Raw genomic sequence first — 25621 nt, 5'->3', positions numbered from 1 at the left:
TAAATTAAGCATATAGGGGTGGCCTGGAGAAAGGGGGCGGCACCTGGGTGCCCCTAATGGACAGACTGCCACTGTCTGCCCCACTCTCCCCCACCTCTGCATACACCTCCTTCCAGAGCCCACATCTCCCCTCCTCCAAAGCTTCCTCGCATTTCACCTTTTCAAAAAAAAAAATGCCCAACCTGGCTTTAGTACCTGCCTGCAGTGCAAGTGGCTCCTCTTCTCTCTCACTTGCAGGGAGATCGTTGGTCGGCATCTGTGCACCCGGCAACAGATGGTAAATCGCAGTGCAGCCTACCTCAAGATGCCCCATCCCACCTATGACCAGAGTGCATCTGCATCTTCCTTATCCTGGCCGTTAATGCGAGGCAGGCAGGGAAGTCACTGAGAGGAAAGGTGTCCTTGTAAGACACAGAAGGATTCTGTGTTTACAAGTGGTGGTGGTGAGCGGAGGGCGAGTGGAGTTCCGGCTGAAAATAAAAGCCCCGAGTAAAAGGGCCATATGAAATGGCATGGTGGGTTGGATTCGTTCTGCCGTCCTTGTGTTTGGCACATGTTGCTTAGTTTAATCAAAAACAGTGTCTAATATTGCACTGGTTTGAAGTTGCCCTTTTTTTTTTTTTTAATATATATTTTATTACTCAGATAGAAACATATATATCAGTGACCATTAACTTGTGATCTGCCCGACTTTTCTGCTCATCAGCTATCCTTATTGTTTGTGTGACCCAAGACAAGTCCTCTTCTTCCAATGTGGCCCAGGAAGGTCCAAAGGTTGGACGCCTCTAATGTAGACAGACATTTAAAGAAACGATTAAAGCTAACAAAAAAGTTTGTCCGTGATCCAGGATTTCACACAAAAAAGTGTATACCTGGTCCAAAAAACATCACAGATTTGATCGGAAAGACACAGAAGCCACAGAGACCGCACATGAACAGGAAGCAAACGGGAAGAAACCCAATAACCCTGTGGAAACTATGACAGAGCCTAGGAAACAGCAGAACAGAGGTAGAGGTTATAGAGAGAGCGCTAGAAAGGGGCAATAGAAGTACATATAGAGGATTACACAACCGCTAACAGTGGGGATAAATTGAGGTCCAAAAGATAAAAATACGGTAGATCAATTGACTCCTGGGTGTGGGACCCATAGGTGTGCGCAGCCTATTGCATTAGGGTGTGCACCCCAAAGCTCCAACACATTTGCGTTTGACATATTTACCGGCCTCTTCCCCGCTCTCCATCCTGACACACTGGGAAGAAGGGGGACCCGGGCAACAGAAGGAAGAGGAACAGGGAAAGGAGGGGTGACGGGGTGGCATATCTTAGTACCGATCCCTTATATTTTCCTCCTGTGGCAGCTGAATGTTGACAAAAGGGTGAGGAGGAGAAGCCTACTTTCAGCTTCTGCAGGAGGAAAATACAGATTGGATGCACTAAATTCCACCCCGCCACCTCTCCTGTCCATGTTCTGAGGGTCGGCAAGGAAGGATTGCGATTTACCTGTCACCTGCCCACCATTGACAGGTTGCCAACCCCAGGATTAGGGTGTGCCCTGGCACACCCCTTGCGCACGCCTATGGTGGGACCCCAGATATCCCCAACATAGTCATGACAGAGTGAGAGTTGCCAACCTGTCACAGACTATTTTGAATGAGGGCCAAATAAGAGTCCTGGAAATAGACTTGTCATTTGTTCCCACCATGGATTTTTAGTTATTTGAATGAGTGAAAGACATAAATTAGTTTGCACGTAACCCCAATGACGAAGGCTGGCCATAGATGCAGCCAATTTCTTCCCTGCAACCACGTGTTGCAGGAAAAGAAAAATTTGCTTGATTCCCCCGATCAACACAGACAATGTTGACAGGGGAATCCCTCCCCCCGGAGCCATTATGTTCTTCGCCCACAGATTTGCTCCGTTTATGGCTGGCCTTAGTCACAGGGTTACTTGCAAACTAATTTATAGCTTTCAACTCAAAATCCATGGTGGGAACAAATGACAAGCCTTTCTCCAGGGGGGGTGGAGTAGGGGAAGCCACCCCACCAGGAGAACACGGTGATTATTGCTAGTGGCTATAACAGCCACTAGCAGTAATCACATGTACGATTTGACAGGTTGGTTGTACCAAAGTTGATCGATCACCTTGGGTACATTCAGCCTGCCTATACATGGTTCAAACCTTGGCCAGTTCCTGCAGAACTGGCCGAGATTCGAAATGTCAATGGCCGGTTTAAGCCCCGGTTAATGAGGCGAATGTATTAGAGTTTGTAGTTTGGTGGAGACATGTAGGCTGAGCGATCATACTCCCCCTTTTTCCCAAGGTGGTGATATCCGATTATTCGTGAAATTGGTGGAACATGATCTGAACCAGTTGTGGGAAAGGGTAAAAGCAAACCGATCTGGTAGAAAAAAAAAAATTGAATCTGAAAACCAGGGAGAGAAAGGCAGTGGAAGAGCTTAGAAACAATAGGGAGCTGGTAATAAAATCTGCTAAAAATGGTGGTAATATAGAGGTAATGGACCCCCCTTCTTAAATTGTGCCTTAACATATTGGGTAATGAGAGGAATAATGAGACATTAATTAACTCAAGATCCAACACAACAGTATCTAATGGAATTTCAACACATCTTCAAGAAAGGGGTTGATAATGTAGCACCCTCCAAAATTGGTGGCTAGGTAAATATAGTTCTTTTTGGTTCCTCTAATCAGTGGAGTAGTATGTGATTGTTTTGGTCTGCTCTGAGTTCCACTGGCTGTAGGTTTGACTGCCTCCCCTGCCTTCTGGTCAGTTATAGAAAGTAGTGGGCTGGATGAAGAAGATCTGCAGCTGAATATTTATGTTGTCTCAGTCAATCCCTGGGGGGAGCGTGCCCAGAAAGTGGCTAGGAGTGAGCATTAATAGTCTAAAGCTTGGAGCTGCCTGTTCTTGTCAAGAAGGAGAAGTTCCCAGCCTGAAGGGCTGCTGCCCAGCTAAAGTTTTGCATGTGTTCATTGAAGTCCCGGCTGTGGCAAAGCCAGGGGGACCCATTTCCAGAGAATTGTTGGAACTGGTCAAGCACTATACCGATGTTCTGGCCTAGAGAAGGATCTTTTGTCTCTCTCACACTCAGGATCTACTTGTGGATGCTGGGTGGCAGACAGCTCTAAGGGGCAGACAGCCCCAAGGACATTGTGAGTACAGATCTGAGTGCTGGATCCTAGTGACTGTTTGCTGCTGCTATCTTTGAGCACTGGTGTCAGTACTTGCTTGTATCAGGACATTTCCTTAACCCTAAACTTACAATAGTACGATTTGGCTTGCAATTTGACATGTCAAATCGCATACCAAATCGGCGGCTATTGCAACTTTGTGGCGCCGCACCGATTCACAAAAGATAGTTCCTGCACTAATTTTGGCGACTTCGGGTGCGATTTCAATAGACATCTGTGCAAAAACCTGCATAGATGTCGGTCAATATCACCGCCAAAGTCAGACTGCATTGCTGGGTTGAAAATGTGCAATTTCTAACCCGCAGCAATGTGAATCTAGGTGTAGAGTCTTAGTGCTGTTCAATTTTCTGGCTGCTACTAGGACTGTGCTAAGAAGATTTAATACACAGGGGTTGGACAAAAATATGGAAATACCAGGTAAAAGAAAGAAATTACCGGATATGATGTTGGACCACCTTTTGGCATTCAAGACTGCCTAAATTCTCCTGGGAATTGACAAATAAATTGGATGGTGGATAATGGAATCTGATACCGCTCTTCATGCAAAAATTGTTCCAGTGCTCGCAGAGATGCCGAAAGGTGAAAAACAAGCCCGAGCCTTGTTCTGCAAAATTGACCATAGTCGCTCTCGGATATTGAGTTCTGGCCATTGCAGCGCTCACAGAAGGTGCAAGACTTTGTCTGCATGCTCAAACCACAGTTTGTGTAAATCGGAGCATTATGGTCTTGGTAAATGGCGCTATCTTCGGGAAACAATGTCTGCACCATAGTGGGCACATGTTCAGCCAAAATGTGTACATAGTCACTGGCAATGACTCCACCTTTTAAAAAGGTGATGGGGCCCACAGAATACCAAGACATGATTGTGCCACCACCATGCTTTACCGTTGGCACAAGACAGTCCCGTTCGTAAGCTTGGGATGGCGTTTGCCACATGTAAACATGTTCTGGAAGTTCAGGTGGGTCCTCTAGGATAGGTAATTTAAGGTCACCTGACCCCCCAGAACATTCCAGAAATTCCCAGGACCCTTTTTTAAAAGTAGGAGGCTGGAGGTAGTCTTTGCCAGTGGGATATTTGAAGTGCGCCCTATTGATTCTGTTTACAGTTTTAAAGTATTTGATTAAGAGAGTTATGGTGAATTGTTAATTTACATTTGTGAAAACCAATAAATAAGGCCTTGGCAGTTATTAATCCAGTTTGGTGTGTCTAATGTTCTTTGTAGGTTTGTAGTTTATGCTGCCTACCATCCCATGTTAAATCACTTATGCTTTCAACGCGAAACATGTTGTCACTTTCACACCTGCAAATCATGCAGTGTTTGCATATATTTGTCAAACCCCTATAGTGAAGCTTTTATGGAGTATCCCACAGCTCCCTAAGCCCTATCTCAGCAATAAAGTTAAAAGAAACACAACCCCTAGACTGTTTATTGACCACAAGAGTTGTCTGTTGCTGTGTGCCTGACTGCGAAGACCCTATCTTGGGAAAGAACCGTGGGACTATTCTGCAGGCCTTTTTGGGGGGTGAGCGCTACAATAATAAAATACTGTCCAATGACTAGTTTAAAGCGGTGTTCCAGACGCAATTTTTTTTTAAAGTCAGCAGCTACAAATTGGATCGGGTGTAGGCGCCGCCATTCCAACTAGGGGAAACCGGCAGTGGAGCCTTGTGGCTTCACTGCCGGTTTCTGACTGCGCATGCGTGAGTCCCGCGGCGCTTTGTAAATGGCCAGCTTGTCTTCTGGGACACACACAGGTCCCAGAAGACAACGGGGGTGCTTGTTGAAGAGGACGTGACGTCCTGGGCTGTGGTCCGGCCGAATCAAAAGTACACTTGTATTTCCAAAATAGTACTATTAGAAAAAATAAATAACTTTCGATATCCAAAAATGAGGGGTGGAGAGGTGGTCTTTCTTTTAAGACCACCTCTCAAAAGTGGGTGTAATGCCGCTTTAAAGGGGTAAACCCTCATGTTTTTTTCACCTGAATGCATTCAGGTGAAAAAAAAAAAAAAAAACACCTGGCAGTGACTGGCCCCCCTAGCCCCTCCGTTTTACTTGCCTGAGCCCCGTATTTCCCTTGGCAGGGGCACACTGTCCCTCTCCACGGGGTCCTGGCTCTTGATTGTATAGATTCATAGCAGCGCAGCCATCGGCTCCCGCTGCTGTCAAACAAATCCAATGACCCGGGTGCCGGGGCCGAGTCTGGCATTCGGGTCTATGGACGCAAATGCTGGACTCGGGGGTGTGCCTACAAGGTAACCCCCACGGGAGAGCAATTCTCCTAGGGGGTTATCTAATGCCGGGAGTAGCCGTAAGAGACGCCAGGGGACCCCAGAAATGGACGATCGGGGCCACTCTGTGCAAAACAAGCTGCGCAGTGGAGGCAAGTATGATAGGTTTGTCATTTTACAGAAAAAAAACAAAAAAACGAGCCTTTACAATCACTTTGAGTACATCATTAATTACCATCCCACTACTATAGCCACCTTTAATGTACTTCCCTATATGCATAAACATCTTGAGAGACCTCCTGGCCAACCTACTGTGTTAGGGAATGAAAATCTCATGGAGGGGGCAAGCAGATATATTAATTGCATTTTAAGACCTTATGTACGGGCATGGCCCTCTTATATCAAAGATACAAGAGCTTTTGTGAACAAGCTGTCAGATATAGTGGTTTCAGAGGATACCTTTGTCAGCTTGGATGGGGAAGCCCTTTAAAAAATTGGGTATTCTTTGGGTTTAAATGCGTGTGAAAATGTCCTCCAGATGAGAGGAGAGGTCTTTTATACCCATACTGAATCTTATGCCATGTACACACGGGCGGACTTTTCGACCAGACTGGTCCGACGGAAAGAATCCTGACAATCCGACCGTGTGTGGGCTTTATCGGACCTGCAGCTGACTTTCGGTCAAAAATCAGACGGACTTTAGATTTGGAACACGTTTCAAATCTTTCCGCCGGAACTCCCCCGGACCCAGTTCCTATCAAGAAATCCGCTCGTCTGTATGCTAGTCCGACGGACGAAAAATGACGCTAGGGAAGCTATTGGCTATCAACTTCCTTATTTTAGTCCAGTCGTACGTCATCACGTAGGAATCCGTCAGACTTTGGTGTGATCGTGTGTAGGCAAGTCCGTTTCGTTCGAAAGACCGTTGGGAAGACCGTCGGACCTTTGATGCCGTAAAGTCCACCTGTGTGTACACGGCATTATAAGGTTTATACTGTAACACATTTCCTATTCAATGGAAATAGAGATAGATATATCTCTCTCTCAATGCATGGGGACAGCTTGCTCACCCACCTAAGCCAACCTATTTTAAGACAATTGTGTTCACAGAGGAACAGTACAGGTCATGTTATCGACAAGGTTCACTGACAACCTGTTTGTCCTATGGAAGGGCACTAAAGAATCCTTCCAACAATTTGCGGAATGCCTCCACGACAATACTATCGGGATATATTTCACTAGTGTGATACTGTGCATTGGGAGACCATCAACTTTCTAGACCTGAAAAAAGGTAGCGATGTAGACAGAGCAATACATACTACCATCTATTGCAAACCCACGTAGACAGTCTTCTTCACTGGACAAGCAAACCCCCCCTTAAGTCCCTCAAAAGGGGGATGCCCACAGGGCAATTCCTTATAGTGTAATTGCTCCACACAAATAGAATTAGAAGAGCGTGGTGTGCTCTGAGCGATTCACCCAAAGAAGCTACCGCAGGAAGGACCTGTGGAAATCAAATAATCGGGGGGAAACCCGAGAGGTTCGCCATTGGGCCAACAAAGTTATGATAGATTTTATGTAAAATGTACAGACATCACTGAAAAATACATTCATGATTTCTGAGCGCATATGTAGCTGGACTAAAGGGTGCTTTTCTTATCTGTGCTTTAAGTTCTTGACATGCAATAATGCAGAATTGTAAATTTTTCAGAAAATCTTTATCATGTGACTCACCTCAACTTCCTTCTCAGTCAGCGGCGGAGCACTGCAATGGAAACAGATAATATTTTATATCAATTTAGCAAAACGTATGTAGGTGTCAAGGAGGTGGGGAGAGAGGATAGTGAATGAGATAGTAGTGGTAGCAGATCATCCTGGGGGGGGGCTGTGGTCACTTTTTATCAGGTGATTTTTATAGGAAAAGAAGGAAATGTTTTTCAGTTTTTCCACAGTTTGTTTTACAAGAAAGTGAAAAAAAAACACACAAAAAAAACAGAGGAAGTAGAGAACAGAACAATGTGGCTTAAAGTACATGAACGATGTAGATTGCGTCATTAAATGTCTTCCCACAGGCTAGTCAAGATTGGACCGCCAACATAACCATGATATTTAACAAAACGGAATTCAGCTTGGTAAAGTAATTAGTTACATAGTCAGGTTGAAAAAAAAAAAAGACACAAGTCCATCCAGTTTAAATATAAAAATAAATTATATCAAACAATCCCATATACCCACAGTTGATCCAGAGGAAGGCGAAAAACCCCAGTAAAGTATGATCCAATTTGCTACAACAAAGGAAAAAAAAAAAAAAAAAATTCCTTCCTGACCCCCGAGAGGCAATCGGATTTTCCCTGGATCAACTTTACCTATAAAATGTCAGTAACCCAGTTATATTATGTACATTTAGGAAAGAATCCAGACCCTTCTTAAAGCAATCTACTGAGCTGGCCAGAACCACCTCTGGAGGGAGTCTATTCCACATTTTCACAGCTCTTATTGTGAAGAAACCTTTCCGTATCTGGAGATGAAATCTCTTTTCCTCTAGGCGTAGAGAGTGCCCCCTTGTCCTCAGTGTTGACCGTAAAGTGAATAACACCAAATTCACTATATTGACCCCTTATATATATTTGTACATGTTGATCATATCCCCCCTTAATCTCCTCTTCTCAAGAGAGAATAAATTCAGTTCCTCTAATCTTTCCTCATAGCTGAGCTCCTCCATGCCTCTGATCAGTTTAGTTGCCCTTTTCTGCACTTTAAGTTCCCCGATATCCTTTTTGACAACTGGAGCCCAAAACTGAACTGCATATTCCAGATGAGGTCTTTCTAATGATTTGTACAGGGGCAAAATACTCGCTCTCTCTCCCTCAAAGGACTTTGCTCGCTTTGGAAACCGCAGCTTCGCATTGCATGTTATTATTGAGCTTATGATCTACCAAAACACCCAGATCCTTCTCCACTATGGATCCCCCCCCCCAGTTGCACTCCCCCTAGTATGTATGATGCATATTCTTAGCCCCCAAGTGCAGAACTTTACATTTATCAACATTAAACCTCATCTGCCACATAGTCACCCAATCAGACAGAGCATTGAGGTCGGCTTGTAAATTGGAGACATCCTGTAAGGACGTTATTCCACTCCATAGTTTGGGGTCATCTGCAAAGACTGAAATGGTACTTTTAATCCCAGACCCAATATAATTTATAAAGATATTAAAAAGTAAGGGTCCCAATACTGAACCTTGGGGTACACCACTGATAACCCTAGACCATTCAGAGTAAGAATCATTAACCACTACTCTCTGAATTGTGCCTTTTAGCCAGTTTTCTATCCATTTACAAACTGATATTTCCAAGCCTGTAGACCAGGGATATGCAATTAGTGAACCTCCAGCTGTTGCAAAACTACAAGTCCCATCATGCCTCTCTGCCTGAGTGTCATGCTTGTGGCCGTCAGTCTTGCTATGCCTCATGGGACTTGTAGTTCTGCAACAGCTGGAGGTCCGCTAATTGCATATCCCTGCTGTTGACTTTACCTTACACATGAGCCATGTGGGGGGAACGGTGTCAAGCGCTTTTGCAAAAGCCAAGTATACCACGTCCACAGCCACCCCTCTGTCCAAGGTTTTACTTACCTCTTCATAAAAAATAAAAAAAATCAGATTTGTTTGACAACTTCTGTCTTTCATGAATCCATGCTGTCTGTTGCTTAAAATATTTTTTTCCAGCAAGAACTCATCTATGTGGTCTTTTATTAAACTCTCCAGTATCTTCCCGACTATAGAAGTTAAACTAACAGGTCTATAGTTACTTGGTAAAGACTTTGTTCCCTTTTTAACTATAGGCACCACATTGGCCCTACGCCAATCCAGAGGTACCATTCCCGTCATTAATGAGTCCCTAAAAATTAGTTACAATGGCTTCGAAATGACAGAGCAATTCTTTTAGGATCCCTTGGGTGGATGTCATCTGGTCCAGAGCTTTATCGACCTTTAGTCTGTCTAAATATGTCTGGACCATATTATATTCATAATCGAATGGAAGTTGTAAATAAATGATGCATTTAATAATATACTTTTAAAATGTAAAGCAGCTGTGTTGTCGTGATTTCCCTGAACATGCATAGTGTTACAACAGATATGCAAGACTGAAAAGGGGATAGCAAATATCTTCCATAGGGGCTGCATCTTCCAAGTAGTCTGTTTATGACTAAACCTAGCAGCGTAACAGGAGGTTCAGCCCTCCATTCCAAATGTTTTCAAATTGTTGAGAGCTTCCTCTACGAGTGTAGTTCAAGCTTTCAAAGTGTAGAATAGACTGGTGTTGTGTTTTAGTTTTTCTGGCCATGTATATAATCCTGGTTACTTTTAGTTTCAGATGAGGGTCATCATGCAGAAAGTTCCCTCTACAAAGTGTAAGTTAAGGTTTCTAAGTGTAGAACAGAATTCATCTGGTCTATTCAGGCCAATGTCACAGGTGCTTGGTGGGGAAAAAAGTGTTGGGTCAAGTATAGGATCCTACTTTTGTTAGTTCTAGATGAAGGTCTTCATGGAGAAAGTCCAAGAATCTTCCTAAATTTTTAAATGCTCCCTCTACAAGTGTAAGTTAAGGTTTCTAAGTGTAGAACAGAATTCAACTGGTCCACCCAGGAGCATGTTTTAGGAGCTTTGTGGGGATAACCAGTGTTGTACTGTTTTTCTGGCCAGGTATAGTATCCAAGTTACGGCTAAATAAAAAAGGTGATGGTCTTCACAGGGAAGGTCCAAAAATCTTCTCCAATTTTTGTAAGCTCCCTCTATGAGCATAATTTAGGCTAAGCGTTGGATATAATTCTTCTCGTCTATCCAGGGACATGTTGTAGGGGCTTATATCCGGTGTTGTGCTATAATTTTTTTGGCAAAGTATAGGATCCTGGTTACTGCTAGTTTCAGATGAGAGTCTTCATAGGAAAGGTCCAAGAATCTTCTCAAGTTTTTGAAAGCTCCTTCTACGAGTGTGAGTTAAGGTTTCTAAGGGTAGAATAGAATTCCTCTGGTCTATCCAGGCCCATATTGCAGGGGCTTGGGGCGATAGCTAGTGTTGTGCTTTAGTTTATCTGGCCAAGTATAGGATCCCAGTTCCTAAAGACCAGTGATGGCGAACCTTGGCACCCCAGATGTTTTGAAACTACATTTCCCATGATGCTCAACTACACTGCAGAGTGCATGAGCATCATGGGAAATGGAGTTTCAAAACATCTGGGGTGCCAAGGTTCGCCATCACGGCTATAGATCCAGACGAGGGTCTTCATGGAAAAGGTCCAAGAATTTACTTAAATGTTTGATGCTCCCTCTATGAGTGTAAGTTAAGGTTCCTAAGTGTAGAACAGAACTTGTCTGGTCTATCCAGTAGCGTATTGTAAGGGGTTTGTGGGGATAACCAGTGTTGTGCTATAGTTTTTTTGGGCATGTATAGTATCCAAGTTACTGCTAGATAAAGGTGATGGTCTTCACAGGGAAGTTTCAAAAATATCCAATTTTTGAAAGCTCCCTCTACGAGTATAAATTTAAAATTTCTAAGTGTCAGAATTCATCTTGTCTATCCAGGCACATGTTGTTGGCACCTATAACCAGTGTTGTTGAGCTATAGTTTTTCTTGCCAAGAATAGGATCCTGGTTACTGCTAGTTCCAAATGATGGTCTTCATGGGGAAAATATTTTTGAAAGCTCCCTCTACGAATGTATAATTTAAGCTTGAGTGTAGGACAGAATTCCAGGCATGCATTGTAGGGGGTTGAGGGGGGATAATAAGTATTGTGCTATATTTTTCCTGGCCAAGTATAGGATCCTAACTACTACTAGTTATAGATGAGGGTCTTCAAGGGGAACGTCCAAGATTACCAAGATACTCATCTTTGGCTCAGGAGAACAATTAAAACTCAAAGCATGATTTTTGGCAACAAAGACAATTATTTAGTAGTGAACTAATTTTGGGCACTGCCAGGGCATCTGCTGTTCTGAGGTGAATTGGGGCATGAAGGTTAGCGCCTGCAGCAGATGCAGTACATTCTTAGGGAGGTCCAAAATACTCTAAGAAACAGGAATAACTGTGTAAGTGGAGGGGGATAGTAACATCTGAGGAATTCTTTGTAGTGCTCTTCTGTAAGGCTGGGTTCATACCATAGGCCTATTGCATTAGGGTGTGCACCCCAAACCCACATGCCTTTCTCTGCAGCCTCAGCTGCACTGGACAGTGAAAGAACGGGATAGTGCTCTTTGCTGAGCGGCTTCCTGTTCATTCAAACTGAAGCATAGTAAACCCAGTTTACCACGCTTCAGTTATGAATGAACACAGTGAGTGTGTTCATTTAGAAAAGGAAGGGGCCGGTAAATTGCATATTTACTAGCCCCTTCCCCCACTTTCCATTCTTGGAGCGCAGCACAAGGGGAAGCCCAGGCAATAGGGGGAAATCGGCACTGCACGCAGCGATAAGGGTGTGCCCAGGCACACCCCCTGCACATGCCTATTGTTTATACCAATCCCTTTTGGACTGTTTTGAGCAATGTATCCCAACACATACACAAGGTAAATGCAAGCAGCCTTGCTCTCAATAGGTCAAAAGCAGAATTTCAACCCAGCCTGAGTTCTCTCCTGTTGGACTGCAGAACCCATCCCCATTTCTCCATAACATAAGTGCGGGGTTTTGAAGTCCAGCAGAGGAGAACTCAAGCAGGACTGACAACAATGCATGGTATTTCAGAGCAGCAGGAGGCAGCATTGTTAGCTCACTCCAAAAAAAACAAAAACACAAAACTAGAAGCTCACTGGATTTTTATTTATAACATTGTCCTTTAAGGGTGCCAATTCAAGAAAAAAGGTATCTACCTGGTGGGAAGACTCTTGTGAATGCGCAATTTGCGTAATAAGATATCAGGAATATGCGGCATGACGTCCGATTCTTCCTTCACCTCTTCTGCATCCTCCTCACCATTCTCATGGACCGGCGAAGACCCTGAAAGTAAAGCATAGAAGTACAATAAGGCTTGCCCAATCCGAGCATCAACCGCAATGATCGAGGAGGCCAGGGCTGACTTAGATGGCCATGACCAGCTCTACCAGCCAAGGAACATGCACATTTTCACACACACAACGTAACAAAACCCTGTGTTATTGGGGCAACAATCTTTGTCTTCACTTGGCGGTAAAAAAAAAATGAATGTTTTAATTGAGTTAGAACCTCTTTTAAGAGCATTGTTTAAAGATCACGTCTTTGAGACCCATTTTTACAATCTCGGGTTTACATGTATAACCTTTGTACAAATACTTCCAATGCATTTTGAGGTTCTACTCTCTCTTCAAGGCTGAGACTTATGCTCAGTTCTGGTGGTGGAGGCTTTCCAAAAATGGCCTTAAAAGCATAACTTTACCCATAACAACTTGATAAAAAAAAAAAATAATATTCTTCAGCAAGAAACACGTATTCCACATTATTAGGCTACCAGAATTAGTGTGTGCTGTAAATTGCCTCCAGCATTGCTCCCGTTTCTTCTTGCTGGAGTCCGCCATTTTTCTGGAGCCCAGAGCCTCTGAGCAGCAGTAAATCATAAAGCGCAACTAAACATCAGATTTTACGGTTTAAAAAAAAAAAAACAAACAGTTACATTCCTGGAATGTCAGGATTGCTAACTGCCACATTTGCTTGTGTCCTGAATGAATGAATGATTTGTAAAGTGCTGCAAATGCGAACTAAATCGCCTCAAGGCTCTAACTGTCAGATAATCAACCAAAACTGTCAGATAATCAAATGACTGGTGTCATAACTGATCACCATGTGCAGCACCATGGCAGTTGCAGATCAATCAGAAGCTGCTTCCTTGGCTGTAAAGGGAAGAAGGGTTTGATTCCAGTTTAAGGCTGTCAGCAGATGTGCCTCTACAAACTCGGTAGTGCCTAAAAATGGAGAGCAAGTGAGCATGTGCAGAGCAGGGTGAGAAAGTATTACTGAATTTTACACAATATAGGCGCTTATTGTTTTACATAGCTATACCTGCAAAAGGGACCAGTCTAAAGTGATCTAGCAGGACTTTATTTTTTTGACTAAAGTTCCACTTTATTAAGACCTTTTTGTGACGTTCTTCATTTGCCACAACATCTGTCACACTCAGGGGTGAAATTAAGGGGGGGGGGGGCCGAGGAACATGTGCCCTGGGCACAGCATTGAGAGGGGCGCCGCTGGTCTTATCTGATCTTCTCCCCCTGCCGCTCCCCCAGCACCTGATCTCTTCCATATCACAAATGCCAGAGCTGCAGCTTGTGATGTTGAGGAGAGCGGGTACCGGGGCACATTGGAGCCATGTCTTTCTTCCACAGTAAGCCAGTGCAGGAAAGTACACACTGGACTGTCGGCCATGTCCCCAGCCTGCCTCACTTCGCCTTACACAGTGCCGGAACAAGGTCATCTAGAGCCCAGGCAAACATGCCAAATGGCGCCCCCCCCCACCAAGATGTATGAGCATTATGTGTCAGCAAGATATCCCACACCCCACCCCCCAAAAAAAAAAAAAAAAAAAAATCAAGCGCTAATCTGCATGCTTAGCTCAAATCCTTTCATTCCGCATATGCTCCCAGCACAATTCTCCCACCCCCAAAAAGTTCTTCCTTCCTAGCATAAATCCACTATCACTCAAATCTCCCCAGAGAGCACAAATCCCCCCGCCCAGCACAAATTCCCCTCCCCCAATCCCCCATCCTTACACAAATCCCCCCAACATTTTCCCACCTAGCAGAAGTACCCCCCAATCATTCCTGAAAAATAAAAAAAATGTCCCCTCCTAGCACAAATCCCCCTCCCTCACCATATTACCTTTTCTAGCACAAACTCCCAAATTACCCCCCTCCTAGCACAAATTTCCCTCTCCCAATCCCCCAACCTTTCACAAATCCCCCCCCCCCCCCAAATTTCCCCTTCTAGCACAAAAGCCCCCAATCATCCCTACTAGCACAAATCCCCCTCCAAAAAAAATAAATAAAAAATAAAAAAAAATAAAAAAGTCCCCCCTCACCATATTAACTTTTCTAGCACAAACCCCCCCCAGGTCCCATATCCCTAGCACAAAACCCCCCCATTCCCCTCTCAAAAAAATAACCCCAAAATCACCACTCCTAGCACACCTTCCCAAAATTTTCCCCCTCCTAGAACAATTCATACCTCCTGCTGTCCCCCCTTCCAAATTCCTCCTCCCAACACAAATCCTCCCCCCCCCCCCAATCTGCTTGTGGTCCCTCCGCACCTAACATAATACCACAGTGCCCGGGCAGCCACCCCTCCTGCTCACCCCTTATCCCGGCCTTACACCACAATCCCCACTGTACATAGATCACCCAGAGGGGAAGGTTTTTTTTTTTTTTTTTTTCTCAACAAAAGTGGAGTTACTCTTTAAGCTGGCCACATGTGAAGTGTTTGATATTCATCTGCTTTTAAAAATAGGACTGGGACTAGGCAGATTCAAAAACGCAGCTCTTTATTGACCATGCACAATGGTTCAGCCTGACTCGATCTCAATGGGGGGCGGGGGTTGAGGGGTATCTGGCTGCACAAAATTCAGTTTTTTTTTTTTAAACATGGCGATCGATTTTCTCCCAGTTTGGTCAGATCAGTTCAGCTATAGCCAGAAGGGTGTATGCGACGGCTTGGAACTATTTGCTTTTGCTGCAAACGATTCATTCGATTTCAAAACCGTTTGTATGCCTGTGGCCAGCGTTACATTAAAAAGACAATTAATAGCAGATTGAGCAAAAGAATTTGGTGTTCTTCCTCCAAAAGAAGAAACGGCAATACAAGTATTCCGACTCATGTACTAAACTTCCAAATTAGAAACTCATTATAAACCTATTAACCACTTAAGGTCCGCCCTATAGCAGTATTACTATCTGTGCCGGGCAAAAAGTTTGACCCTAAACATTGCCTGTTCACCCATTCGGGGGGCACCCGAATTTGCGGGGCACTCGGCGGGATGTCCAGCTGCACCACTGTGCTCTGCATGGCGGGTTGGTAAGGAGCGGGCTGCGAAGCCGGCTGCAGCGCCCGTAACCACTTAAAGTGGAGTTCCGCTTACAAAAAAAAAAATTTAAAGTCAGCAGCTACAAAATACTACAACTGCTGACTTTTAATCGTCGGACACTTACTGGTCCCAGGGTCCAGCGATGCGGGGGGAACGAAGCCCCGCCCCCTCTCCCCATCCTCTCTGTGGCACCGGCATTGTCACTGTGGGCGCCCGGCTGTGGCTTCACAGCTGGGCACACTCTGCACATGCACGAGCCGCGCTGTGACTGTTCGGGCAATGATCTGGGATCTGTGACGTGTCCCTGATGATTGCCGAGAGGGAGGGAGGGGGTTGAGGTGAACTTACTTTCGGCGCCGCAGTGCCCCAAATGTGACATGTCAGGGGGTCACCTTCCCTTAAAGCGGACGTTCCATTTTTTGGGTGGAACGCCGCTTTAAGGACCGGGCCTATTTTTCAGACTGGTGTTTACAAGTTAAAATCTTTTTTGCTAGAAAATTACTTAGAACCCCCAAACTTTTTTTTTTTCAGACACCCTAGAGAATAAAATGGCAGTCGTTGCAATACTTTGTCACACTGTATTTGCGCAGTGGTCCTACAAGCGCAATTTTTTGGGAAAAACAAAAAACAAACACACTTTCTTTGACTTAAAAAAATAACGAAACGGTAAATTTAGCCCAATTTTTTTTATATTGTGAAAGAAGGTTCCGCCAAGTAAATTGATACCCAATATGTCACGCTTCAAAATTCGAATGGCGACAAACGGTTACCCTTAAAAATCTCCATAGGTGACGTTTGAAAAATATTCTACAGGTTGCATGTTTCGAGTTACAAAGGAGACTAGGGCTAGAATCATTGCTCTCGCTCTACCGATCGTGGCGATGCCTCACATGTGTGTGGTTTAAACACCGTTTTCATATGCGGGCGCTACTCACGTATGCGTTCGCTTCTGCGTGCAACCTCCGCAGGACGGTGTGCTTTAAATTATAATTTTTTTTTTTACATTTTATTTTACTTTTTATTTTTACACTGTCCTTTTAAAAAACATTTTTTGGGTCACTTTTATTCCTATTACAAGGAATGTAAACATCCCTTGTAATAGAAAAAAAGCATGACAGGACCTCCTAAATATGAGATCTGGGGGGTCAAAGAGACCTCAGATCTCATATTTACACTAAAATAAAAAAATTTATTTGATTTGAAAAAAATAAAAATTCCCGTTTAAGAGAGTTGGGCGGAAGTGACGTTTGACGTCGCTTCCGCCCACCAATGCTATGGAGCCGAGCAGGAGCCATCTTTCCCTCACTTGCCATCCAGGGGAGCAGACGCGATCCTCTCCGCCGCTGTTAACAGCTCCGGTAAGATGATCATAGCGCAGCGGGAGGGGGAGGCCCTCTACTGCCACCGATAAAAGTGATCGCGCGGTGAATCTGCTGCTGAGACCACTTTTATCCGAAAGCCAGCTGCCCGCCGTTTTTTTAAAATACCAGGGTTATGGCAGCTAGCCATAACAACAATATTCAACATCAAAGTACCGACATACGACGGCGGCTGGTCCCCAAGTGGTTAACAACAGAGGAGTCATCAGCTGTCAACAGGCTTCCCCGCTGACAGCTGAATGAAAACAAAAAAATACAGCTGTCAATAGAAAAAAAGTGGAGTGGAGTGGAGTGGAGTGGAGTGGAGTGGGGCGCCCCCCCCAATACATACCAGGCCCTCCAGGTCAATGGTGTGGGGTATAACCAAAATCCATAAATCCATACCAGACCCTTATCCGAGCATGCATCCTGGCAGGCCAGGAAAGTGGGGGCCCAAGCGAGCGCCCCCTCCCTCCTGAACCATACCAGGCCACATTCCCTTGTCATGGGAGTGCTTTGGGGTGGGGGGCACCGCCGCCCCCCCCCCACCTTAAAGCACTTTGTCCCCATGTTGACAACCCTGGGTGTTGGTTGTGGAGGTCTAGAGCAGGGGGCTTATTGGCGTCTGGAAGCCCCCTTAAACAAGGGGCCTCCCTATGTGAACGAGTATGGGGTACGTTGTACCCCTACTAATACACCCACAAAAGTATCAAAAATAAAGACTGGAGGCAGTTTTTGACAACTCCTTTAGTGGAAGAATTGAAAACAAAAAAAAAAACAATGTCCCCCGAGGTAGATCCCACGTAAATCACGACGCCGGTGCACCGCCGGATCCAAAAAAAAAAAAACAGCTCCGCCCGTGACAAAGAGGAATGGGGGGGGGGGGGGGGGGATCTGCCAATGGGGACACTAGTTCTTGCGATTCCTCACTTTGGAGGCATCTCCTCTCACTTCCTGTTGTTGCTATGGGGCAAGAAGTGAAGGGAGATCTCGATGGCAAAAAAATCCTGATAGGGGTTATAACCCACCTTATTCTAAACAAAATAAAGGCTTGGCCTATAGTTCTGCTTCAATGTCCTGATATACAAGCAAGTGAGCTTTAAAGCGGCATTAATCCCAAAAATTATTATTACTATTACTATACAGGATTTTTATAGCGTCAACAGTTTACGCAGCGCAGCTACAATAGAGTTCAATACAGAAGGAATAGGAGGGCCTTGTTCATGGAGCTTACAATTTAAAGTGTAATTTATTGCAGCTTACCAATCATCAGATGTGGTGGCTGCATTAGTTTTCTTTTCTTAGGCTTTTCCCTTCCGTTTTCACCTGGTGATCTGGCCAGTAATACACCTCCTGTAACAGAGCACCCCCCCCCCCCCACACTCTGGATGAAGGCGCACAGGGGGCACAGCAGACAGCAGCATTGTCAGTCTGGGGGGAGGGAAAGTGTTAGATGGACTAGCAGCAGTGCTGAGACACGGTCAACTAGAGCCCAGGACGTACATGTCAAAATGTGCCCCCCTGAAGATGTATGAGCATTAGGTCTCAGCAAAAATCTCACCCCCCTCAAAAAAATAAAAAAAAACAAAGAATCAAGCACTAATCTGCATGCTTAGCTCAAACCCTCTCATTCCAAATATGCTCCCAGCACAAGTTTCCCAATCCCCCCCCCCAAAAAAAAAAGTTACTAGCACAAATCCTCCCCCTGCTCTAAATCCCCCCCCTTCCAGCACAAATCCCCCCCAAATTTTCCCTCCTAGCACAACCCCCCCCAAAAAAAAGAAGACAAAAAAGGGGTCTCCTCCTCGAACAATTCCCACCCTCCCAAATTTCCCCTCCTAGCACACATCCCCCTCCCAAAAAAAAAAAGGAAAAAAAAAAAAAGGAAAAAAAAAGTCCCCTCAACAAATCCCCCCCCCCCCCGCCCCAAATTTCCCCTCCTAGCACACATCCTCCAAATCCCCCCCCTCCCAGCACTAATTTCCCTCCCCCAATCCTTGCACAAATTCCCCCCAATTTCCCCTCCCAGCACAAATCATCCCTACTACCATAAATCCCCCTCCAAAAAAAAAAAAGTCTCTTCACACAAATCCCCCCCTTAAATTTCCCCTTCTAGCACACATCCTCTCCCCTGCTCCAAATCCCCCCTCCCGACACTTATTACCCCCCCCCCCCCCCCCCTCATTTCCCCTCCCAGCACAAATCATCCCTACTACCATAAATCGCCCTCCCAAAAAAAAAAAAAAAAAAAAAAGTCTCCTCTCACAAATCCCCCCACCCCCAATTTCCCCTTCTAGCACACATCCTCCCCCCCACTCCAAATCCCCCCTCCTGGCACCAATTCCCCTCCCCCAATCCACGCACAAATCCCCCCCTCTCCCCAATTTCCCCTCCCAGTACAAATGCCCCCCAATCATCCCTTCTAGCAGAAATCCCCCTCCCAGCACATATGCCCCCCCCCCCCCCAAATCATCCCTACTACTATAAATCCCCCTCCCAAAAAGGTTTCCCTCCTAGCACACATCCTCCACCGATCCGGACGGTGCCATTGCCAGCAATAGCCGCCGATGTGGCATGTGATTTGACACGTTAAATCGCTGCAATGAGAACCCGAGCCAACAAATTTCAGCCAAATTCCAGCTCACGCTTTTCTTTGGGGATAAAGGTTTTTTTTACATGAATAAAAGCTGATCATTGTAAGCACCCCCCATCAGTAGTAAATGGCTTGACTCATCCCTGTAACTGCTACAGCTGCAGGACAGCCTGTTCTTTTGAAAAACAACAGACTTGCTGGCTGGATCACCAGATGAAAATAAGGGAAAGATATTCCAAAACAGAAAACAAATGCAGCCACCACATCTGAGGATCGGTAAGCTGCAATATATCATCATTTTGGTTTTAGATTTAATATCGCTTGACGCCAATTGCTGTACCTGCCGCTGTCACACTTCTGTCTGGAACAAACACTGTATGGTACAAATAAGAAAAGTCAAATATAAAATCGGATAAAAAAAAGAAGGTAAAACCTGCTGTGTCCATGGAGTGTGTGGAGTGTGTGGCGCTGGGTTCCCAGGAATGAGCCCCGCTCCGCTCCATAGCGGCAATGATAAGCCCAGCAGGACATGAATAAGCCTCCCATCAGGCCTTGTGGTGGCTTATCACCGGCAGCAGCCTTCAACTCTACAGCAAGAAAGCACCAGAAATACCCTGAATGGACGCAGGGAGAGGTCTGCTTAATGCACAAGGATGTAAAATGACACAAAACTCTCCAACGCTAGCAAACCAATACAGCATCTCCCCTCCCCCTCCCCTACCTTCATTAACCACCTGGGGAATCAGGGCTGTGGATGGAAGCTTCAGCCTCCCTCTAGCAGTGGTTAACCCTTTAGGGTTTGTTATTAACAGTTGGGGCTGGTGGGTTTTTTTTTTTCAGAGGGTGGCAAACAACCCCCTCACCCCCGGCGGCACGGCACTAACAACCCCCCACGTGTCTGCTGGTTGGTCCGGCACTTACCTGGATAGATCCAGATAGATGGGGGGTGTTATCCAGCACAGCAGCATGCGGGCAGCGTAGGGTTTTATTTCAGGTACTTACCCACCTCATCCCTTTAAACCGAACACATATGAATTACACAGGTTCTGAGGCTGATTAAGGTGGTAATTAAACTCACTTGGGCCTTATCTGCATTAAATTAGCCTTCAGAACCTGTGCAATTCATATGTGTTCAGGTTTAAAGGGATGGGGTGGCAACTCTAGCGCAGCCGCTCCAGGCTGGCAGGGGCTCCAGGCTGGCAGGGGGCCCGGGCAGCGGCTCCAGGCTGGCAGGGGGCCCGGGCAGCGGCTCCAGGCTGGCAGGGGGCCCGGGCAGCGGCTCCAGGCTGGCAGGGGGCCCGGGCAGCGGCTCCAGGCTGGCAGGGGGCCCGGGCAGCGGCTCCAGGCTGGCAGGGGGCCGGGCAGCAGCTCCAGGCTGGCAGGGGGCCGGGCAGCAGCTCCAGGCTGGCAGGGGGCCGGGCAGCAGCTCCAGGCTGGCAGGGGGCCGGGCAGCAGCTCCAGACTGGCGGGTGGAGGGAGGATTATGGTGTGGGGGGTTGTTTTTCAGGGGTTGGGATTGGCCCCTTAGTTCCAGTGAAGGGAACTCTTAAGGCGTCAGCATAACAAGACATTTTGGACAATTTCATGCTCCCAACTTTGGGGGAACAGTTTGGGGATGTCCCCTTCCTGTTCCAACATGACTGCACACCAGGGCACAAAACAAGGTCCATAAAGACATGGATGAGCGAGTTTGGGGTGAGGGAATTTGACTGGCCTGCACAGAGTCCTGACCTCAACCCCATAGAACTCCTTTGGGATGAATTAGAGAGGAGACTGTGAGCCAGGCCTTCTCATCCAACATCAGTGCCTGACCTCACAAATGCGCTTCTGGAAGAATGGTCAAACATTCCCATAGACACACTCCTAAACCTTGTGTACAGCCTTCCCAGAAGAGTTGAAGCTGTTATAGCTGCTAAGAGTGAGCCAACTCAATACTGAACCCTACGGACTAAGACTGGGAGGCCATTAAAGTTCATGCGCGTGTAAAGGCAGGCGTCCCAATACTTTTGACAATATCGATATATTATACTGCAGCTTTCCAGTCCTTACATACATACTAACCAACATTATGGTCCCAGATCCTGGGCCCACCCATGCTTCATATTTCATCTGCTCAATGGGCGGGACTAAATTACGCCTACTTTACAGTCTGGCCCTGCCCAGACCCTACCTCTGAAGATGTAGGACAGGGATATGCAATTAGCGGACCTCCAGCTGTTGCAGAACTACAACTCCCATGAGGCATAGCAAGACTGACAACCACAAGCATGACACCCAGAGTCAGAGGCACATTTTGCAACAGCTGGAGGTCCGCTAATTGCATATCCCTGATGTAGGGGATTGCCCACCCCCACCCAGTTTACTAGTTGGTACTGCCCAGACCCTGCCTCTGAATACGCAGAACCACCCACTAGCAGCTCTGATGCCCACAATTAAAGCTTAAGCTTTAGTATGGCAGTTTTTATATAGTTACAGAGGTCCAGCTTGGATCAATGTAAGTATGTGTGTGCCATACCTGTGGGATCCCTGTGGACATCACTGTAGTAGGCATCACTACGACAGTGATTGGCGCTAGCTTCCGGATCCTGTGCTGAACAGCTGCCTTCCTGCTTAGTGAACACAGGAATGGGAGTTCACTCGCTCAGCATAGGCAACCATTCAGAGAACACTTTGAATTTTCTCAATGAAAGCGAAGTGTCCTCTGATTGGATTGTAGTGTAGAGGCAGGGCGGTGACATCACAGTGCTCCTCCTTCATCCAGTGTGGGGGGGGGGGCGCTCTAATACAGGAGGTATGTTGCTGGCCAGATCACCAGGTGAAAACAGAGGGGGAAAAGGCAAAAAAAAAAAAAAAAAAAACGAATGCAGCCGCCACATCTAGTGATTGGTAACCTGCAATATATTACATTTTTGGTTTGGGGTTTAACCACTTCCCGCCAGGAGGATGTCCATGGACATCCCCCGTTTTCGGTGGTTATACCGGTATGATGCCTGCACCTACAGGCAATATTCCAGTATGTAAATTTGCAGCCGGCCATTCTCTTTTTTGCAGAGGTGATCTGAGTGGCTAATTAGCCCCTCTCTCACTTCTGTGGGTGGACGGGGGGGTGTCTGCCGCCTCTCCTGGTCTCTCCGGTCCCATTGCGGAGCCCGTCGTTCCCCTCTCTCTGTAACCCCGGCAAGTTAACTCGTCACATCTGGTTTTGGCTCTTTGTTTACCAATGGCCAGGAAAACAGCCAATCGGATTGATCTGTGTGTGATCGGCTGCATGGGAAGCTAGAGGAGAGATCTGGGGTCTAATAGACCCCAAGATCTCTTCATAAAGAGGACCTGTCACGGCCCATGCTGTCACAAGGGATGTTGTTCATCCCTTTTCATAGCAAAAAAGTTCATCCCAAAAAAAAAAATTTGAAAAAAAAAAAACTGTAAAAAAAAAAAAAAAATTAGTATATAATAAATAGAAAAAGAAAAATGTAAAAGCACTCCCGTCCCACCATGCTTACGCGCATATATTATTCCCGCACGCATATGTAAACAGTGATCGCACCACACGTGAGGTATTGACACGAACATCAGGTCAAGAGCAATAATTCCAGCACCAAACCTCCTGTGCAACTCTAAACTGGTAACCTGTAAAAGGGTTTAAAGCATCGCCTATAAAGAATTTTAAGCACTGTTTGCCGCCATTCCATGGGCAGGTGCAATTTTAAAGTGTGGCATGTTAGGTATCTATTTACTCGGCATAACATCTTTCACATTATAAAAAAAATATGGGCTAACTTTACTGTTTCTTTTTTTTAATTCATGAAAATGTTTTTTCCCAAAAAATTGCGTTTGAAAAACCGCTGCGCAAATACCGTGTGACAAAAAATTGCAACACCCACCATTTTATTACGGTAAATATATATATATATATATATATATATATATATATATATATATACACACATATACACACAGTTGTGCTCATAAGTTTACATTCCCTGGCAGAATTTGTGATTTCTTGGCCATTTTTCAGAGAATATGAATAACACAAAAACTTTTTTCACTCATGGTTAGAGTTTGGCTGAAGCCATTTATTATCAATCAACTGTGTTTACTTCTTTTTAAATCATAATGGCAACAGAAACTACCCAAATGACCCTGATCAAAAGTTTACATACCCCAGTTCTTAATACCGTGTATCGCCCCTTTTAACATCAATGACAGCTTGAAGTCTTTTGTGGTATTTGTGGATGAGGCTCTTTATCTTCTCAGATGGTAAAGCTGCCCATTCCTCTTGGCAAAAAGCATCCAGTTCCTGTAATTTCTTGGGCTGTCTTCCATGAACGGCACGTTTGAGATTTCCCCAGAGTGGCTCAATGATATTGAGGTCAGGAGACTGTGATGGCCACTCCAGAACCTTCACTTTATTCTGCTGTAGCCAATGACAGGTTGACTTGGCCTTGTGTTTTGGATCATTGCCATGTTGGAATGTCCAAGTACGTCCCATGCGCAGCTTCCTGGCTGATGAATGCAAATGTTCCTCCAGTATTTTTCGCTAACATACTGCAACCATCTTGCCATCAATTTTGACCAAATTCCCTGTGCCTTTGTAGCTCACACTTCCCCAAAACATCAGCGATCCACCTCCGTGTTTCACAGTAGGAATGGTGTACATTTCATCATAGGAGTTGACTCCTCTCAAAAATGTAGTGTTTATGGTTGTGGCCAAAAAGTTCAATTTTGGTCTCATCACTAAAATGACTTTGTGGCAGAAGGTTTGAGGCTTGTCTCTGTGCTGTTTGTCGTATTGTAAGAGGGATACTTTGTGGCATTTGTGTAGTAATGGCTTTCTTCTGGCGACTCGACCATGCAGCCCATCTATCTTCAAGTGCCTCCTTATTGTGCATCTTGAAACAGCCACACTACATGTTTTCAGAGAGTCCTGTATTTCACCTGAAGTTATTTGTGGGTTTTTCTTTGAATCCCGAAAAATTTTCCTGGCAGTTGTGGCGGAAATTTTAGTTGGTCTACCTGACCATGGTTTGGTTTCAACAGAACCCCTCATTTTTCACTTCTTGATTAGAGTTTGAACACTGCTGATTGGCATTCTCAATTCCTTGGATATCTTTTTATATCCCTTTCCTGTTTTATACAGTTCAACTACATTTTCCTGCAGATCCTGTGACAATTCTTTTGCTTTCCCCATGACTCAGAATCCAGAAACGTCAGTGCAGCACTGGATGAAAGATGCAAGGGTCTGTCAGGAGTCCAGAAACTCATTGACCTTTTATACACACACTAATTACAAGCGATCACAGGTGAGGATGGTTACCTTTAATAGCCATTCAAATCCCTTTGTGTCAACTTGTGTGCATGTTATCAGGCCAAAATCACCAGGGTATGTAAACTTTTGATCATAGTCATTTGGGTAGTTTGTTGCCATTATGATTTAAAAAGAGTAAACAGTTGAGTGATAATAAATGGCTTCAACCAAACACCATCAGTGAAAAAAAAAATTTTTTGTGTTATCATTCATATTCTCTGAAAAATGGCCAGGAAATCATAAATTCTGCCAGGGTATGTAAACTTATGAGCACAACTGAATATACCTATCTATATAGATAGATATATGTTTGGGGGTTCTATGTAATTTTCTAGCAAAAAAAGTAGATTTTTACATGTAGGAACGAAGTGGCAGAATCGGATGGGAAGTGGGTAATATCGCTTTAAGACTGATTTAAAAAAAGCTGGAGTTGAGGTTTGTGATAACCAGATTCCTGGTTGCATTTCAGAAACAATCTGCTACGTGGTCAATACCGCTACTTTAACCCGTTGGCGCCGGCCACATGCAAATATGTGGCCTTCTGGCGGGTGGGCCTTGGCGCTGAGCGACTGCATATTTGCGTGAATTGGTGTGTACACAGCACGCTCCTGGCACAGTTACTGGTGGCCAACGGAAAGCTCCCAACCGCTACTTGCGATCGGGAGCTTTCCGATCATGTGACCACCAGGATAGCCAATCAAAGCAGTCATATAACCATAAGCCCTGCCCCTCCTCCCGGCATCCTAAACCCTTAAAGGGCCAGTATGGCGCCGGCTCCAAGGTCTTGGTGAGTGAATTTGTAACCTTCCCTCTGTATTTTCAACAATCAGTGGCAGATAGTCAAGAAAAAAAACACTGGGCAACATAGCACTGGGTA

The 25621-nt window shown here is 45.3% G+C and overlaps 1 protein-coding gene across 3 annotated transcripts in view; it reads right to left on the bottom strand.

The window, feature by feature from the left end:
* IRAG1 (inositol 1,4,5-triphosphate receptor associated 1) overlaps positions 1–25621 on the bottom strand; it is a 188140-nt gene that overhangs the window by 32615 nt on the left and 129904 nt on the right. For all 3 annotated transcript variants that reach the window (XM_073604082.1, XM_073604081.1, XM_073604083.1), the window contains 2 exons: positions 12310–12436; positions 7180–7210 (listed from right to left, as the gene is read on the bottom strand). In XM_073604082.1, the coding sequence (XP_073460183.1) occupies positions 7180–7210; positions 12310–12436 (158 nt within the window). The remainder of the gene's footprint in view (positions 1–7179; positions 7211–12309; positions 12437–25621) is intronic.

This window comes from Aquarana catesbeiana, linkage group LG11 (assembly GCF_042186555.1).
Source record: "Aquarana catesbeiana isolate 2022-GZ linkage group LG11, ASM4218655v1, whole genome shotgun sequence".
Lineage (NCBI taxonomy): Eukaryota > Metazoa > Chordata > Amphibia > Anura > Ranidae > Aquarana > Aquarana catesbeiana.
The sequence above is the reverse complement of the archived record's forward strand: the minus strand, read 5'-3'. Positions and strand labels throughout refer to the sequence as shown.